Below are 16,139 nucleotides of genomic sequence, written 5' to 3'. Positions count from 1 at the left end.
GGTTATGCAATGGGGCAATCAAAACAACTCCAGTGGCAGCACTACAGGTGGAGATTGAACAAAAAACCTGAGAAATGGAGATCATAGACCAGAAAGTTAGCCCAATAGGCCTAGTACGTTATCCAACAGTTCCTTCATGGTTTGTCCCTGAGATTATGGCTGATTTTGAACTTTTGGAAAGAATAACAGAGAAAAACAGACCTGCCAACCTTGGGAAAATATTTTGAGTACCACAGTAGACAGTGTAATGCTTAGTTCACATGCTTTCGCACCACTTCGCTTTGCACACGACAGTCTTCAAGAGACACACACACACACACACACACACACAAGCCTTTCTTCATAATTCTAGTTTTGACTGTAGAAGTGATCAGGCAAAATTGTATAATTTGACCTGATTCTAAAATATCACTTGCACTGCACTGGGCTATATTATGATATACTTGCAAGTCAAAAGTTTGAGTACACCTGTTTAAAACCATTTTTTTCATGATTAATATTTCATTATATGATATGTGTGCTTATACAAACTGATAACCATAAGTGAATTGCATTTAATTATTTTTAAAAAATGAAAATAATTTATTTTGAATATTGTAACATATGTTTTCATTTTCAAGTATTTACAGGAATGTTGTAATGTAAAAAAAAAGATAATAATTTTAAACTTATGTTGCGTTGAATTGCGTGGTTGATACACACAATGCGTGCAGGTTGGCAGGTCTGGAAAAATAGAGATTTGAATTTTAGTGCAAATTTAGTCAACTCATATATTGTAGGCTAAATAAGTATTATGGATTTGTCCAAATTTATACAGAAGCATAAAAAACCAGCAATGATAGAGTTAGAATATTATTTTTTTGTCCCTGCCTTCAAGAACAAACTGTGCAGCATGTTATGTTTTCTTGGCCAAACTCTAGATTGCAGCCGGATTCACACTCCTTTCCGGTCGGTGGCGAAGAAGAAGAAGAACCACCACCACCGTTACGTAATTGTTAGCTAGTTAGGTTCACTGCACTGAACTGACGTTACGAAATATGGCTGGAGTGGGTAAGAAATCAGCAGCGGGACCCTCTGGTGTCATGGACTGGATCTCCACGGCGTGTCGCTTTGCCACGGATAGGAATGATTTCAGAAGGTAACTGAATTGAACAACTTAGTTATTATCCGTTCGTCCAAGGTGAAAGTTTATTTTTCTAATTTGGCTAGCTAGTTAGCTCAGGCCCTGTGCGCTGTGGCTAGCCAGCCTCCTAGCTGCCTGATCCGCACGTGTCGGTGTTGTATTTGCTGTGCATCACCACCTAACTCGGCTACATCTTGACTACATGCCCAGTTGCGCCTTCGTGTTGACGGCATGTTAAACGTTTTATTTGTAAATTCTAATTCATTCGCGTACCAGTTTAAGTACTGGATTGTAACTACACCTCTAGATTGTCATCCATTAACAGATGGCTCGTGGGGAGTTTTATAGAGCAGCCCAGAATGTTTTGCTTTATTATTGTATTGATAAATGACTATCTGACTGATTGACGAACGCATCGGCTTCGTTTGTTTGCAGCGCTATAGAACTGTGAGCTACACAACGATCTGTCGTATTGCTGTTTGTTATTGGCATCGATTGACCTCGCGTATTGTATCGTGCTAACGTTAGGTATGACACGTCCAAGATGGCCACCGACATAGTTGTGTATATCATACTTGCTTATCTAATTAATATTGCAATGGCTAGCTATATAATTGCCTGAATTTGACATTTTGTCGTGAAGCAAATTTAGCTGACTTGGTATTCAAGAATCAATCGGTCTTTGCTGTGACCCCGTTTCATTCATTCAGCGTATGCACCTTCAGTTTAAAGTCTGATTTGTGTCAGAACATAAGTCCCGTGTATTTCGTAACTTTTACTTACCGTCCTATATCGTGGATTCTATCTGGAGTCTCCATTGTTCTAAATGTTGAAACATTTATTTTGTAGGCTTGGTCACCCATAGAGTGGAGATTGGTAGAAGGGAGCTATATCTGTCCTGTGAAGTGAACCGTTGTCAGGGGGCCTTCAGTCAGCTTTTAGCTGTCTACAAACGTGGATTTCGAAACTGTGACCTGCAGAGTTTTTGCATTACCTACACTGCATGATTGTGGTGGGTCAGAGTAGGAACTGATATATTTTGGTAAAATATTTGCTTGATGAGACAAAGAAAAGAAATTCCCACTGAGTGTATTGCCTGTATCTGGCAAATCTTACATGAAAGAATTTTTCTACCCCAGTCACATTATCAGGTTGGCTTGAGCTACAGAACATAAAAGACCCTGTCCCTGTGGAGGAGGCGTGCACTACTCCAGTCCTGGAGCGCAGTCTGCATGCTGATTTTTGGTCCAACCAACTATTTTGGTTTAGGGCTGGTTTTACTGACCGAGATTAAGGTTAGTCCTGGACTAAATTAAGTTTTGTATGGAGAATCGCCATTCAAAATAGAGCTTTATTTAGGCCTAGGCTTAATCTGCTAATGATGAGGTAATTAAATAATTAAGAACAGATGTTTGCACAGAATCTCCAAATGCATCGGCCATTGTTGTGCCCTCCTGATCTGGACATTGAATCAGCTTTGGAATCCTGGTCTTACAGCTCTGATGCAGTCCGGAGGTGCGGCCTTGTGGTGTTACACCCTTGTGACTTTGCTGACCAATCAGGCAGCTGCAGCCTCCCTGCACCAGCTGTGTGTGATTGAGGTCCAGTCCAGAGTGGAAATACGGCTACTGTCCTCATCCATTTCAGAGGAAGTTACAGTGGTCAGACAGGCCTGCGAATGGGATTGGCCCAATATGGAAGGCAGGAAGTCAGGGTGAATACTGGCTTGGATGTTTCCCGTCGTCTTTATGGAATAAGACACCAGACCAGCTTTCGCAGATGAGCTTCTGGCTCTTTGGGTGTAAACTGCTAACATTAGAATTGCAGGACATGATTCGATCCTATACGCCTGCTCGACCACTCCGCTCTGCAGCAGCAGGGCGCCTTGTACCCCCTCCCACCCAAGCAAAGGGATCACAGAGCTTCTCCACCCTAGCTCCCCAGTGGTGGAAGGAACTCCCTGTCCCTCTTCGAACCTCTCCCTCACTACCCATCTTCCGCCGTGGTCTGAAGACTCATCACTTCAGGCTATACCTGGACTAACTACCACCACTCTGTATATTTCATTCTAAACCCCCCCCCCTCCCCCTTTCATGACACTCGTTACATGTTCCCCCATCCCAGCACTTTTTGGTAATTTGTATTTGTCCTAATACTGTAGCTTGTTCTTCTGCCTAGTTGGCTTTGCTGAGGTTAGGTCAGAATAGTGTTCATGGTGTGAACTAAACTGTGTCCCTGGCTAGAAATAGCTGTACAAAATAAGACAAGTATTGTATCTTATTGAACCTGTGTTTTGTAGTTGTCCATGACCATGAAATGCACTTTTTGTACATCGCTTTGGATAAAAGCGTCTGCCAAATAAATGTGAAGTAATGAATTGGGAAGCCACTGTCAGAATGGTGTGTGTCCTACGATAGTTTGGCAGACTGCCCTGGGTGTTTTCCTGCCTCTTGCCCAATATACGCTGGGATAGGCTCCAGCACTCTCTCCAATCCTGGCCCAGCGGGTATAGATTATGGATGGATGGAAGCCACTGTTAGATACATTAGATACAGTGGCTCTTTGCAATTGTAGCAGGAATTCTGGGTTTGTACCATAGAACTGGGGCACCTTGATACAAATTTTGGTGTACATTATTGCAATTAAGTTTTTGCTGTACAAGATTATTGATTTACAACCGTAAAAGTCTGAAGTTTTTGTGGATTTTTGTCTCCACGACTCTAAATCATGTCAAATGTACTGAACAGAAAAGGAGGAAAAGCAGAACAAAAATATAAAAATAAACAATTTTATATTTGTATTAGTAAAAATATATTTTAAAATATGTAAGTAACCAGTCATCTGCAAATTGTTTTCTACATCACAGGAACCTGTTGGTGAATTTGGGTCTGTTTGCAGCAGGTGTTTGGGTGGCGAGGAATTTATCTGACTTTGATTTGATGTCTCCGCAAGCAGTCGCCTAACTGCAGCAAGTAAGCTGTAAGTGCACGCCACTCTCCCAGTCTGACTGTGTGATGGCTGCTCCTCGACTTATTACAAATTGAAAAAAGGTTAAAAAAAAAAATATGGTAAAATATCGGAAAGTATACAATAATTACTCTTCTCATCCTGTTTGCAGGTGTCTGACCAAAATTCTACGCCACAGCTGCTGACAGTCATGGGACCCAAGCTGTAATCCACGTGGAAGTGAAGACACTCAATAAATGATTAGTTTCTTTTGTATTTTTTTAAAATTTATTTATCATTTGCAAACGGTCTCGTTCGGGCAGTGACTCGTTTGGTAAACACAAGCTGTTTCTAATTTTTCACTTTAACTTGTAATTTTACAAAAGCAATGCTTGTGTAGAAAGCAAAATAAGTGAAAAATGCACGTGTTGTCCTCGGGCAGAGTACAAGTCATACATGCTGTGCGCCTTGCTGCTGCAGATTTAGCCATAGCTTTTACATCTTTTGCTCTTGGGAGCAGTTTTGCATTTTCTCAAATATGGATGAATATGCTTTTACACCAATAAAAGTGAATTTCATAACATATGTGACCGCTGCTCTTCTGACTTCATTTCGCTCAGTTGAGACTGAGAGGCATTAAAATGCAATTAACAGTTTTTTGACAGATTTTCCCCATGTGCAGCACGCCATGGTTTAACAGAGTAATAATGAATCACTAGTTTCATGAAGTATAGCGACCCTGCTTTAGGGAAATAAGGAAGATTGAAGTCAGCCTTAAGGGTCAAACCTGGCAGAGAGATGCTGAGAAAAAGATGTTCATGTTTTTATCGCTGGAGTTTGGAGGAGCAGGTGGACAGCTGCACTGAAGTACAGTTGAAATAGACCCCTTGGGGAACAATGGAAAAACAGACAATTTTGGATGTGTTTCTCTCTCACTGAGACTTAAAACTCTTCAAATTAAAATGTGCACAGTGGACAGATGTGCAGTTTTTTTACAGCATGCAAGTGCTTTCCTATGTACAGACAATGCAACAACAGAGCTTGTTTGGTATTAGTACCAGCTTGCCTGAAGTATTTTTGGAAAAAAACAACTAATTTGGTATGTTGCATGTTGGCTCATTTGAGGAATAAGCAATGGAGAGATGAAGAAAGAAACAAATCTGAAGGAAGACCAGAAAGTATACATTTAAATTTATTTAACAGGGCCAAGATGCACTCAACATGATTGCACAATACAAGCACCAGAAAGTGATTATTGTGTGATGTTAGGATTCACACTGCTCTGTGATGGTCTTGATTACAATCCAAGATGAGTGACCCATAAATCCAAATACTGTATGAGTCTTGTACAGGGCATGGATCCCATTAAAATGAACTCATTTGACTTCTCAGCCATCATTCATTGGATCCATAACCTATTTATTGTCAAATGTTGATGTGTGCTGATGTGACAAGAACAAAACTGGAATTTGCAACACCCCATTTAAATGATCTGAATTGATTAATCAAGTGTATGTTTCTGTAACAGCCAGAAGTAATTGCTGAGACATTTGGTAATTTTTCTGTAAAATACTTATTCTAAAATATTTGGACATGAAGTCAGTCAGAGGGAAAGAGAGGGCAATCGGACCGTCTCTGTGGAAACGGTAAGTGCAGAGAAGGTGGACTGTTGACTGAATCGCTCTTGCAGTTTTTCTGTCCATGAGTCCAATAAGGGCTGAGTCTCTTTTATTAGCAGTTGTGGGATGCTGAAGGAGGAGAAAACCTGCTTGTAGCCCCCGGCAACGGCATCCCAGGAAGCCCTTGCCGTGGTGACCACCAGCGGCACCATGCTCAGGCAGTTCTCAAAGCTCCTCTTCTGGTCAAACCAATAGGTGGCTGGGAAGCCCAGGAGGATCCCATACACAGAGCATAAGTTCCATCCAGCACACAACTGCTCTCCTACTGCAGGGACCACTAGGCTGTCCCTCTCCAATGTTCTCATACTATGCAGAATTCCCTGCATCGACTCCTCAATGCCACTGGATTCCATTGTAGCCAGTGCAGGCTGGTCCCTAGACTTGGACACGTCAATTACAGCAACATTCTTTTTCAGGAGAAGCTCTTCCAAGTGCATGATAATCAGATCTAAATTTATAATAAGGATATTATCGTCGATTGTGACTATGCGTACTGCATTTTTCACATGGCCCAATGCTCGCAGCTTGTCAAGGTACCGCTGGACCTGATCTGGTCCTGCTGAGTTTGTGTCATACACCATTGCAGGCTTCAGACCTGAATCTACAGCTAAGACCTGGACAGCAAGGCTCAAGCATGAAGGCACCGACAAGAATTTCTTCTTTCCTGATGTCAAGAACTGTCTCGCAGCAACAACAAAGCACTCTGGGAGTCCCATCACTGACATCAGCACACACCTGACCACGACCCAAAGCACTGCATCTGCACAGGCAGAAAGGGGGAAATTGTGTTAATTGTACACCTACAACCAAACCAAACTAATTACTGTAGTACATATCTGGGTTACTTTAATGACGGATTTGCTATGGCTAGAGAAAGGAGGCGAAATGCAAAGGATAGCCAAGGTATATATTCTTACAATGATTACTTCTTTTTGAATAGGAAAAAAGCATTTGGAAATTTGCCGACAGAATCCATGGCTCAAAAATGTGAACTTCTGGGTTATAGGACCGCAAACTGCTGCACTCTATTAGTTAACTGCCACTCCCTACTAATGACAACACAAGCAGAAAACATTTCCGTGTCATTAATCGAAAACCAATTTTCTCTAACCTGTCTGTCGGGGACACTTTCACCACGATGAGAGAAGGGGTTTGGTCGGCTAGAGCCGAATTTTGTCGGAATGCGTCGAAAACTGGGCGTGTTCGGTTGGAGCCAATTTTCGCCGGATTCATTGACAGTATATACATGGACGGCGGGACTATTTTCAATGAGCGAGATTGGTGTGTATATTATAGAATATAATCCATATTATCCAGTCGTATGACTTCCGGGGCGTCCTTTCCTGCAATGGATACTGGGAACGCACAAGATTGCGCAGGCGCCAAGTCTCCCCTTTGTGACACAAAACATGTACTCCTTGTAGCTGCGCTGTAGAATTAGTCAGACGACAGCATCGAGGTTAGGACGCACAATCATTACGATTCACAAATTATATTAGATAGAAATCAATGACTTAATCAACTGTATTTGGAAATATGCCATATTCTATACAAAAGTAAAGATTCAGCTTTGTTATAAGGATTGGTTTGTTTTTTAACATTTGGCATGAGCATAATAGAAAATGAAGGCAGGACCACCAATGATACCTTATTTATTCATTTCGAATGTGGATGTCTTTTGATAGGGAAAAAACTTATACCTCCTCAATATTCCTCTTCACAATCATTGTTGATACCAGTAAGACCTTATCAGGATCTTATTGTTTTGAGAAATGGTCAAAGAAATCTCCAGATGGGACAGAGCATAGCCAGACCTCTGCATGTCATATTCCAGGGGAAGGGACCACATACAAACAACCCAACGCCATAATAACATGAGAGGCATTAACAATCAAATAATATTAACGAACACAACCTGGCTACGGTGCTGTACATCCATCTAAAAAATGTTGTAACATAAATTATTAAAATTAAATAACTAACATTGGTATTATGGCCATGGATTCTTTATGTGGGTGGCCTGGTCTTCAAAACCAAACAGATAAATAAGATAAATGAGCTTCACGGAGAATGGCAATCCCTGGTCCCCTGGACAATACAAACACCAACAAGCCGGAATTGGAAGTGTGGACCAATCACAAGAGGCGGATGGAGAAGGCAGTGACGACATTTGTCTGCGACTGTTTTGTTGCGTTGAAAGTGGAGTGCGTATGTGTAGTGAACTGCGGGGTCTGTTTTCGCAACTCCGACATTAATTTGTTTGTATTTTCGAGCGGTTAGCTGTTTGTTTTAAACAGAAACGTTATGGCGCAGTATAAGGGAGCCGCCAGCGAAGCTGGAAGAGCGATGCAACTGATGAAAAAGCGAGAAAAGGAACGAGAACAACTGGAGCAACTCAAACAAAAAATAGCCGAGGTAACTACCGTTAGCTGATTAAAATTATTTTTAGAGTTTGGCTTTAAGAACAGTCTTCGTTAGCTTTGTATGCAAACAGATGTACATATAATCCAATGTAGATTGTCTAAAGTGGGGTAATGCACGAGCAGTACGATAGTTGGTTGAAGTAGAACTTTTCCAGGGAGGCGAACTGTTCATGTTTAAATACCCAGCGTACTGAGCTCATCGATCCGACCGAATCCATATGACAGTGGAGGGGGGAACACGGCACCTTCCTCTGAATCATATTGTAAATTGATATTTCTTGTTGGTCAATATCAGCACGTGACTTTCAGAATCACTGATCAAATACATTTCTTGATCAGTGTGGAGACATGAAACTAGCATGCAGTTGTGCTGTCCAGAGTCCAGAGGGAGGCGCTATTTCATGAGTCTGGGAACACCCTAAGGTTGTAACTCTTCCTTCTTGGGTGACACCAAGGCCAACAGTCACCCTGCAGTTTTCCCATCCATGTCGCCTGTGTCACACTACATTAGATTTAGCTATATGCACCCCTCGGAAATCAGCTAACCTGCTTTATATTTTATGATTTTCTTATCTCCCTTTAATATTCCGCATATTAACTCTTAAACTGTGCTGTTTCATTGATTAGTTATGGATTTTTATTTTAGCATCTGGATAGAATACAGTTAGATGTACAAAAGCTGTGAGGAGATGCGTGAAAGAGGCCTTCAAGTTACCTTGCCTGTTATTCTCCTCTTGCTCTCAAATGAAGCAACATTGTGGTTGCTTAGTGGAGACATGTAGAATATCTGGCCTCTGGTCTCTTCTCTAGGACAATATGGTGAAGTCCAACATCGATAAGAAATTTTCTGCCCATTATGATGCTGTGGAAGCAGAACTGAAGTCCAGCACTGTGGGTAAGCAGCTTTTTATTGATATGTGCAGCTGATCCTCCCTTATAATATTAAAGTTTTTCCAACATTCTGTTTGGTTGCAGCTGGTAATAAGTGACTGAGTGATAACCCAGAATCCCTGGCTGGCTTAAGCCCCTCCTACCCTGCATTGCTGTACTGCAGAGACTATGTGATTGACAGCTTGTGACAGTGCTGGCTCTAACAATGTCAAGCCCACGTTTCTGTCTTAAAAAGTTTGCCTGACTTTGTTCTTTTCTCCGCAGGTCTGGTTACCCTCTATGACATGAAAGCCAAGCAGGAGGCGCTGGTGAAAGAGAGGGAGAAGCAACTGGCCAAGAAAGAACAGTCAAAAGAACTTCAGCTGTGAGTCACACATTTTATACATGTCAGATGATATTTAATAGAGTAAATAGTCAAGCTTTTTAAAATGTCAATATCTCTGATGAAAAATTTTTGTTGTGTTGAAAAGAAATAACTTTGTATACTTTAAAAACATATAAATTAAAAATTGTATTTTGTGTGGGGGTGGTTAAAAGATACACTTTATTGAACCCCATGGGGTAATTAGAGGAAACAACCAGTTTGTCCCAAACACTTAAAACAGAGAAACTGTGTATTTTCATTAGAACATAGTCCTGAAGTATCTGTTTTGCTGCCATTGACTATGAGCTGTATTTTAAAAGATGTTGTGATTAGATGTAATATAACTGATTCAAAAATGCAGAAAAAGGTTATTTCATTCCCCCTGGAGCTTACTGTTTTGATTTATATGGTTACACTCAGATCTCTTGTCTGAGATGATGATTATTATTATTATTATTATTATTATTATTATTTGTTTTGTTTATTTTTAAAATTTTATGCTTTAAGGGTTAGTTTTATGTGTTTTTATGTAAACATGTATTAAAATGAGTGTGTATTTAATATTTCTCTCTGGTATTGGATGCTGACAGTTGGCATGATTGACAGGTGTAGAGTGAGGTCATTACAGGTCCTGACCCAGCCTAAACCTGCTCCGTGTCACTTCCTTTCGCTGCAGGAAGCTGGAGAAGCAGAAGGAAAGGAAGAGGAAGGAGGAAGAGAAGAGAAAGATTGCCAGCCTTTCATTTAATCCTGAAGATGAGGATGAAGATGAGGAGGAGGAGGAGGAGGAGGAGGAGGAAGAAGAAGATGATGACAGGCTGGAAGACGAAGAAGAGGATTGTGAGTGTTTCCTGGATCAGTATTAATGAATGAACCCCACAGTTAGAGTAAACGGTGTCCTCCAAAATTATTGGAACTGCGGCCAATCATGGCCCATTCTGTGTCACTGTGGCCAATCAAGTCACAGTCCTGCATGGCTGCCAGCCAGTGCCATTGGCACAGTCTGGCCTCCATTCTGGACCTCTGACTGAATCTCTGTGAAAAGGGCTGCTGTGAATATGCTCACATAAGTATAACTGCGCCAGACAGACCAGGCCATTGTAGCAGTGTGGTGATGTCACTCTCGTCTTACAGATGTTCCCGCAAAGAAGAAGAAACTGGGCAAAAATCCGGATGTGGACACCAGCTTCCTGCCTGACCGGGATCGAGAGGTCAGTCAACTAAGCCCATCAGTTATCTCTGCCATCTGCTCATGGATATGAGGAAGTGACACGTACATTTGCAGCTTGTATTTAAATGTGCAGAGTGTCTGTAAATGTGCACCACGTGACTAAAGGATGCACGTGTGCCTGTAGGAGAGGTGCCCACTGTCCATGGTCCTGATGGCCTCCCACCCCTGGCCTCTCCCTCACCATCCCCTCACCACCTCACCCCACCCCTGGCCTCTCCCTCACCATCCCCTCACCACCTCACCCCACCCCTGGCCTCTCCCTCACTACCCCACCCCTCGCTTCTCCCTCACCTCTCCCTTACCACCCCATCCCACCCCTCACCTCTCCCTCACCATCCCCTCACCACCTCACCCCACCCCTGGCCTCTCCCTCACCTCTCTCTAATTTCCTTGTGGAGACATAACTGTTTTGTTCATGTTTCTGTTTAGGAAGAAGAGAACCGTATGAGAGAGGAGCTCAGGCAGGAATGGGAGCGTAAACAAGAGAAGATAAAAAGTAAGAAGCTACAAAAACTGCCAGTATTGTACATTGGATTACTTTAGATCACCATAGATTAGACTTCAGACTACTTCAGATTATCTTTACATTAGATTACTGCTGATTACTTAGATTTGCATATACAACAGTAGATTACTTTAGATTACCTTAGACTACCATAGGTTATTTTACATTACCACAGATTACTTTATGGTTTTGTAGATTACCTTGTGCTATTCCTCAACATGAATAATTTAAAAAAGTAATGTCAAGAGAAACTGAAACATGGCAACTGTGAGACTACTATGAGCTGCCCTCCATGTCAACAGAACCACAGCATTTGCCCCTGCAGAACTGCAGCGTTTGCCCCTGTGTTTGCCCCTGCAGAACCGCTGCATTTGCCCCTGTGTTTGCCCCTGCAGGATATGCACATTATATGAGCAGTAGTAGTAATGTATTGCGGGAGGTATTTGAGCGACTCCGTCTGCATGTCGCCGCGTCTGCATTTCCTCCTCAAAAGTGTGCTACCTGTCCTTGCAGGTGAGGAGATCGAGATCACCTTCAGCTACTGGGACGGCTCCGGGCACCGCAGGACTGTCAAGGTGCCGTGTTCATTTGAGTCTTCATAAAGTACAAAAAAATCACTGGCCTCACACTGCACACCTGGGAACGTTTTTCACGTAAACTTGTGTGTACCTAGGGTATTGACTGAGGATCTTTGTTTTGTGTTTGATATTGTGTGAGTAGAATAGTGAATTAGGACCTTGGTTTCGTGTTTGTCACTGTGTGTATTGATGTTGCATCTTGGTTTTGTTTTTTACCTGCAGATGAAGAAAGGTAACACCATGCAGCAGTTTCTGCAGAAAGCTCTGGAAGTCCTCAGGAAAGACTTCAGTGAATTGAGGTAAAGCTGCAGCACACCCATAAACCCCTTCAGCTGTTACACTCTGCCCACTAACACACTGACACACCCTTTCAGCTCTTACACTCCGCCCACTGACACACCCCTTCAGCTCTTACACTCCGCCCACTGACACACGGACACACCCCTTCAGCTCTTACACTCTGCCCACTGACACACTGACACACCCTTTCAGCTCTTACACTCCGCCCACTGACACACGGACACACCCCTTCAGCTCTTACACTCCGCCCACTGACACACGGACACACCCCTTCAGCTCTTACACTCTGCCCACTAACACACTGACACACCCTTTCAGCTCTTACACTCTGCCCACTGACACACCCCTTCAGCTCTTACACTCCGCCCACTGACACACGGACACACCCCTTCAGCTCTTACACTCTGCCCACTGACACCCGGACACACCCCTTCAGCTCTTACACTCCGCCCACTAACACACTGACACACCCCTTCAGCTCTTACACTCTGCCCACTGACACCCGGACACACCCCTTCAGCTCTTACACTCCGCCCCCTAACACCCTGACACACCCCTTCAGCTCTTACACTCTTTTGTTTGTGCATTTATCCTGCCCCCTAATGTGGCAGAATTGCTATTATGAATTTGGAGAAAAGGTTAAGAAGGAGACGTGTATGTTTGAAAAATTTTGCTTCCTGTGTGGGGCATAATTGTCTTTCTGTTCTAGGTCAGCTGGAGTGGAGCAGCTGATGTATATCAAAGAAGATCTCATCATTCCACATGTAAGAACCCAACACACTCCCAGTCATAGTAATAGATTTCACACGGACTGTGACCTGTGGCCTGAAGTTCCTGCTTACATTTGTTCACCCACTTTTTTCCTGATATTGCTTGTTTCTCTTTCAGCATCACAGCTTCTATGACTTCATTGTGACAAAAGCCAGAGGCAAAAGTGGTGAGTTTTTAATTTGTGTTGTATTAAATAATTTCATGAAGAAGAGGTTACATGTACCCCCATTCCAGCACTTTTTGTAATTTGTGTTTGCCCTAATATTGTAGCTTGTTCTTCTCCCTAGTTTGGCTTCGCATAAGTTAGGTCAGAATAATGTTCACTGCGTGAACTGAACTGTGTTATTGGCTATAAATAGCTGTACCAAATTGGCATTGTACCTTATTGAACCTGTGTTTTGTAGTTGGCCAATGACCACGATATGCACTTTTGTACGTCGCTTTTGGATAAAAGCGTCTGCTAAATAAATGTAATGTAATGTAAGCGGTTGAAGCAGGGCATGAAAACTTTCTGCGCTGTGTAGGTAAGGGGTACGAGCCCCAGCCTATCATCCCAATATGGGCGTGGGACCGATTATATAGCACACTTCTCAAAAATGCTTATTTTGTCCCCCCCACTTTTGGTTGTTTTCAAACATTTCATCGTGCACCAACATGCACATTATGGCACGCAATGTAGAGCACCATTTTAATTCCTCCATCTTCGTTCTCATCTCCTTGTATTTGCAGTCAATGACTTGACTTAAAATAATGCAGCAAGTGAAAAGGAAGGGCCCAGACATTAGGCATTTCTTTGAAAAACAACCTTAAGGAAAACTAAGTTGCAGGAGCTATCAGCATCATTCAGTTTATGATCAAATAATCTTATAGGGGAATTGTTATTGTTATTGACTTATCAATGATAGCATTATTAAGGCAATTATTACATTTTTATGTTGTTTGTTGGCTATATAATAAAATCACTGCATGAAAGATATCTTTGCTGCAATGATTGCACCACTTTCCTACAATTTACTGGTAAACCAACCCATATAAATTCCAGATAATAATGCAGATAGAGCTAGGCTCCTTTTCACCTGGGATTTAAGTAACCTTTACCAGGCGGTGTAAACGTAGGCTGAAAGTCCGTCACTTAGAAGACACATTTTAACCAATAAAAGATAATACTGTTAAAAAAAATCTTATTCCCAATAAAAACCATCAGCCCTTTTGCAACCGTTTCTTCTAGTTTGTCAACCGCATTTATTTAACATAGCATGTTTTGTCATTTCATTGGAATTTATTTTGTGTTTTTAAGCATTCAAAATGTTAACGTCTTTGATTGTTAGTCTAACCCCAAATAGCCTTGACTTGAGAGTGAATGTGGTCTGTGAATGTTGTGTGCAGCTTAACAACGTCTCTTTTGACCACAGGACCGCTGTTTAACTTCGATGTGCACGAGGATGTGCGGTTGCTAAGCGATGCCACTGTGGAAAAGGATGAGGTATGGTATTCGTACTTCCACATGCTTGATCCCTGTGATCACACAACCAGTTTTTATAAAACTTGCATAATCGCATAGTTTGTAAACAAAAAAATTATATTTTTTAAAAACAATTACATATATACTATAATTACATATATAAATACATAAATGTTTGTGGCCCTGTGATAATGGTGAACAATGATGCTGCAGGGCTCCAAATGCAGATAGTGATGTCACAGTACAGGCTGTTAATATACACATGGTGCAGCTTATTATTGCACAGAGTGATGTCACAGTGCAGGCAGCTTATTAATGCATATGGTGATGTCATAGTGCAGGCAGCTTATTATTGCACACAGTGATGTCACAGTACAGGCTATTAATGCACACGATGATGTCACAGTGCAGGCAGCTTATTATTGCACACAGTGATGTCACAGTACAGGCAGTTTATTATGAGCCTGTTGCATTTCCCCCTGTAGTCTCATGCAGGCAAAGTGGTGCTTAGGAGCTGGTACGAGAAGAACAAGCACATCTTCCCTGCTAGCCGCTGGGAGCCGTATGACCCAGAGAAGAAATGGGACAAATACACCGTCAGTTCCCTTTTCTCTTCTTATTTATATTTACATGTTCAGTCGTCCATGTTTCTACACTGTCATGTAGTAGATTAAGTTAACTAATGCTTTTATGGAAACTCTTTGCCCTTTCTGCAAGTATAACTACCAAATCTTGGAAATCCTGTATTGCATTATGGGAAAGTTGCTGAGCATATCCATATGAAAAGTCATTTTAAAATGGGAAAATTATTACAAGTCTCAGTCATACAGTAAATGTATCTTTCTCGAATTAACAAACTATCAGTGTCTAGGAATAGTGCTACATCAGTTTAAAAAAGGCCAACAGGATACTGGGATATGTAGGAAAAATATAAATCAATGGTTATACTGATGTTATATTCAATGCTTTTGTGAAACCACACTTTGAGTATTAAGCACAGAACTGGGCACCAGGTTACCAGAAAGTTACAGAAGCTCAGAAAAAAGTTCAAAACTAAATTGGTTCCAGGTACGAAATGTAAAAGTTTGTAAGAAAAGATTAAAATACTTCTTCTCTTCAGGCTTGTCAGGAGAACACAAAGGGGTGCAAGTCCAAGCTTAATACTGTGCTGGATACTCTATATGGGCTGAATGGCCTGTTCTCCTCATTATGTATTCTTAGGTTCTTGTGTTCTATATGGGCTGAATGGCCTGTTCTTCTCATTTTTTTATTCATATGTTCTTGTGTAATGGAGAAAAACCTTAGAACTATTACAGGTCTTTTTCATTGTACGATGAACGTCCTCACAAAACACGCTTTCATTTTGGTTTAATGCTGAATGCTTTATCACACTAACACTTTTTCTCTTTTATTTTTCAGATCCGGTGAAGAAAGAGAACAACCCTGTGTCATCTACCTTTGACATTTATATTACCCTTGAATATCTTTGTGTTAAACCTTGAACAAATTCACTCTTGTCTTTTTGATTTAGTTTGATTCTTGTAAACATAATATGGGGATTTCTCAAAAATGTTCACAAGTCATTTTAGAGTGGAAAGTAAATGTATTCCCTCTCTTTCTTACTCCTTTTATTTTCCTCTTTCCTGATCTATAAGATTTAATTGTGTGAGCTTAGTACTATGCTAGTTGTATATGAGCTTTGCAGCATGCTAGTTGTGGTATAAATAAACATTCACACCATTTACATTGCATGTTGTCGCTGTTTTTGGTGGATCCTGCTCTGCTAAATGAAATGTCTTTATTACTGAGAATGCAGAGGCCATCTAAATTCAGTTTACTGATGGCTGTCTAACACAGCCCTTTACT

The 16,139-nt window shown here is 41.5% G+C and overlaps 3 protein-coding genes across 5 annotated transcripts; 2 read left to right on the top strand and 1 right to left on the bottom strand.

Annotated features, from left to right (window-relative positions):
- Nucleotides 1-902: 902 nt before the first annotated feature.
- On the top strand, nucleotides 903-4,654 carry tomm6 (translocase of outer mitochondrial membrane 6 homolog (yeast)). Of its 2 annotated transcripts, none has more exons than XM_064299615.1 (3): nucleotides 903-1,138; nucleotides 3,990-4,095; nucleotides 4,242-4,654. In XM_064299615.1, the coding sequence occupies exons 1-2, from the start codon at nucleotides 1,038-1,040 to the stop codon at nucleotides 4,084-4,086; spliced, it is 198 nt and encodes a 65-aa protein (XP_064155685.1). In that variant the 5' UTR covers nucleotides 903-1,037; the 3' UTR covers nucleotides 4,087-4,095; nucleotides 4,242-4,654. The 2 variants fall into 2 exon arrangements, with proteins under 2 accessions (XP_064155685.1, XP_064155684.1); XM_064299614.1 differs by having other exon boundaries at nucleotides 924-1,138; nucleotides 3,990-4,102.
- A 591-nt stretch (nucleotides 4,655-5,245) lies between these two features.
- Nucleotides 5,246-7,152, bottom strand: c11h1orf74 (chromosome 11 C1orf74 homolog). Of its 2 annotated transcripts, none has more exons than XM_064299613.1 (2): nucleotides 6,860-7,152; nucleotides 5,246-6,508 (listed from the first exon to the last, which is right to left on the bottom strand). In XM_064299613.1, the coding sequence occupies exon 2, from the start codon at nucleotides 6,471-6,473 to the stop codon at nucleotides 5,673-5,675; it is 801 nt and encodes a 266-aa protein (XP_064155683.1). In that variant the 5' UTR covers nucleotides 6,474-6,508; nucleotides 6,860-7,152; the 3' UTR covers nucleotides 5,246-5,672. The 2 variants fall into 2 exon arrangements, with proteins under 2 accessions (XP_064155683.1, XP_064155681.1); XM_064299611.1 differs by lacking the exon at nucleotides 6,860-7,152 and adding an exon at nucleotides 6,666-6,853.
- Nucleotides 7,153-7,900: 748 nt separating this feature from the next.
- fam50a (family with sequence similarity 50 member A) lies at nucleotides 7,901-16,017 on the top strand. The gene is made up of 13 exons (XM_064299610.1): nucleotides 7,901-8,163; nucleotides 8,982-9,066; nucleotides 9,327-9,426; nucleotides 10,103-10,266; nucleotides 10,561-10,637; nucleotides 11,087-11,153; nucleotides 11,676-11,737; nucleotides 11,963-12,039; nucleotides 12,750-12,804; nucleotides 12,929-12,977; nucleotides 14,224-14,294; nucleotides 14,759-14,869; nucleotides 15,693-16,017. Exons 1-13 carry the CDS (start codon nucleotides 8,053-8,055, stop codon nucleotides 15,699-15,701), a joined length of 1,038 nt encoding a protein of 345 aa, XP_064155680.1. The 5' UTR covers nucleotides 7,901-8,052; the 3' UTR covers nucleotides 15,702-16,017.
- Nucleotides 16,018-16,139: the final 122 nt, after the last annotated feature.

Source organism: Anguilla rostrata, chromosome 11 (assembly GCF_018555375.3).
Source record: "Anguilla rostrata isolate EN2019 chromosome 11, ASM1855537v3, whole genome shotgun sequence".
NCBI classification, from domain to species: Eukaryota; Metazoa; Chordata; class Actinopteri; order Anguilliformes; family Anguillidae; genus Anguilla; species Anguilla rostrata.
The sequence above is the reverse complement of the archived record's forward strand: the minus strand, read 5'-3'. Positions and strand labels throughout refer to the sequence as shown.

Bases quoted from the DNA above. Each gene is read 5' to 3' on its own strand.
- tomm6 (XM_064299615.1), top strand. From the start codon at position 1,038: ATGGCTGGAGTGGGTAAGAAATCAGCAGCGGGACCCTCTGGTGTCATG. The intron at 1,139-3,989 runs GTAACTGAATTG...TCTACATCACAG, and splicing joins GATAGGAATGATTTCAGAAG to GAACCTGTTGGTGAATTTGG.
- c11h1orf74 (XM_064299611.1), bottom strand. From the start codon at position 6,699: ATGCTTTTTTCCTATTCAAAAAGAAGTAATCATT. The intron at 6,509-6,665 runs GTAAGAATATAT...CTGCCTGTGCAG, and splicing joins TTCAAAAAGAAGTAATCATT to ATGCAGTGCTTTGGGTCGTG.
- fam50a (XM_064299610.1), top strand. From the start codon at position 8,053: ATGGCGCAGTATAAGGGAGCCGCCAGCGAAGCTGGAAGAGCGATGCAA. The intron at 8,164-8,981 runs GTAACTACCGTT...TCTCTTCTCTAG, and splicing joins TCAAACAAAAAATAGCCGAG to GACAATATGGTGAAGTCCAA. The intron at 12,805-12,928 runs GTAAGAACCCAA...TTTCTCTTTCAG, and splicing joins AAGATCTCATCATTCCACAT to CATCACAGCTTCTATGACTT.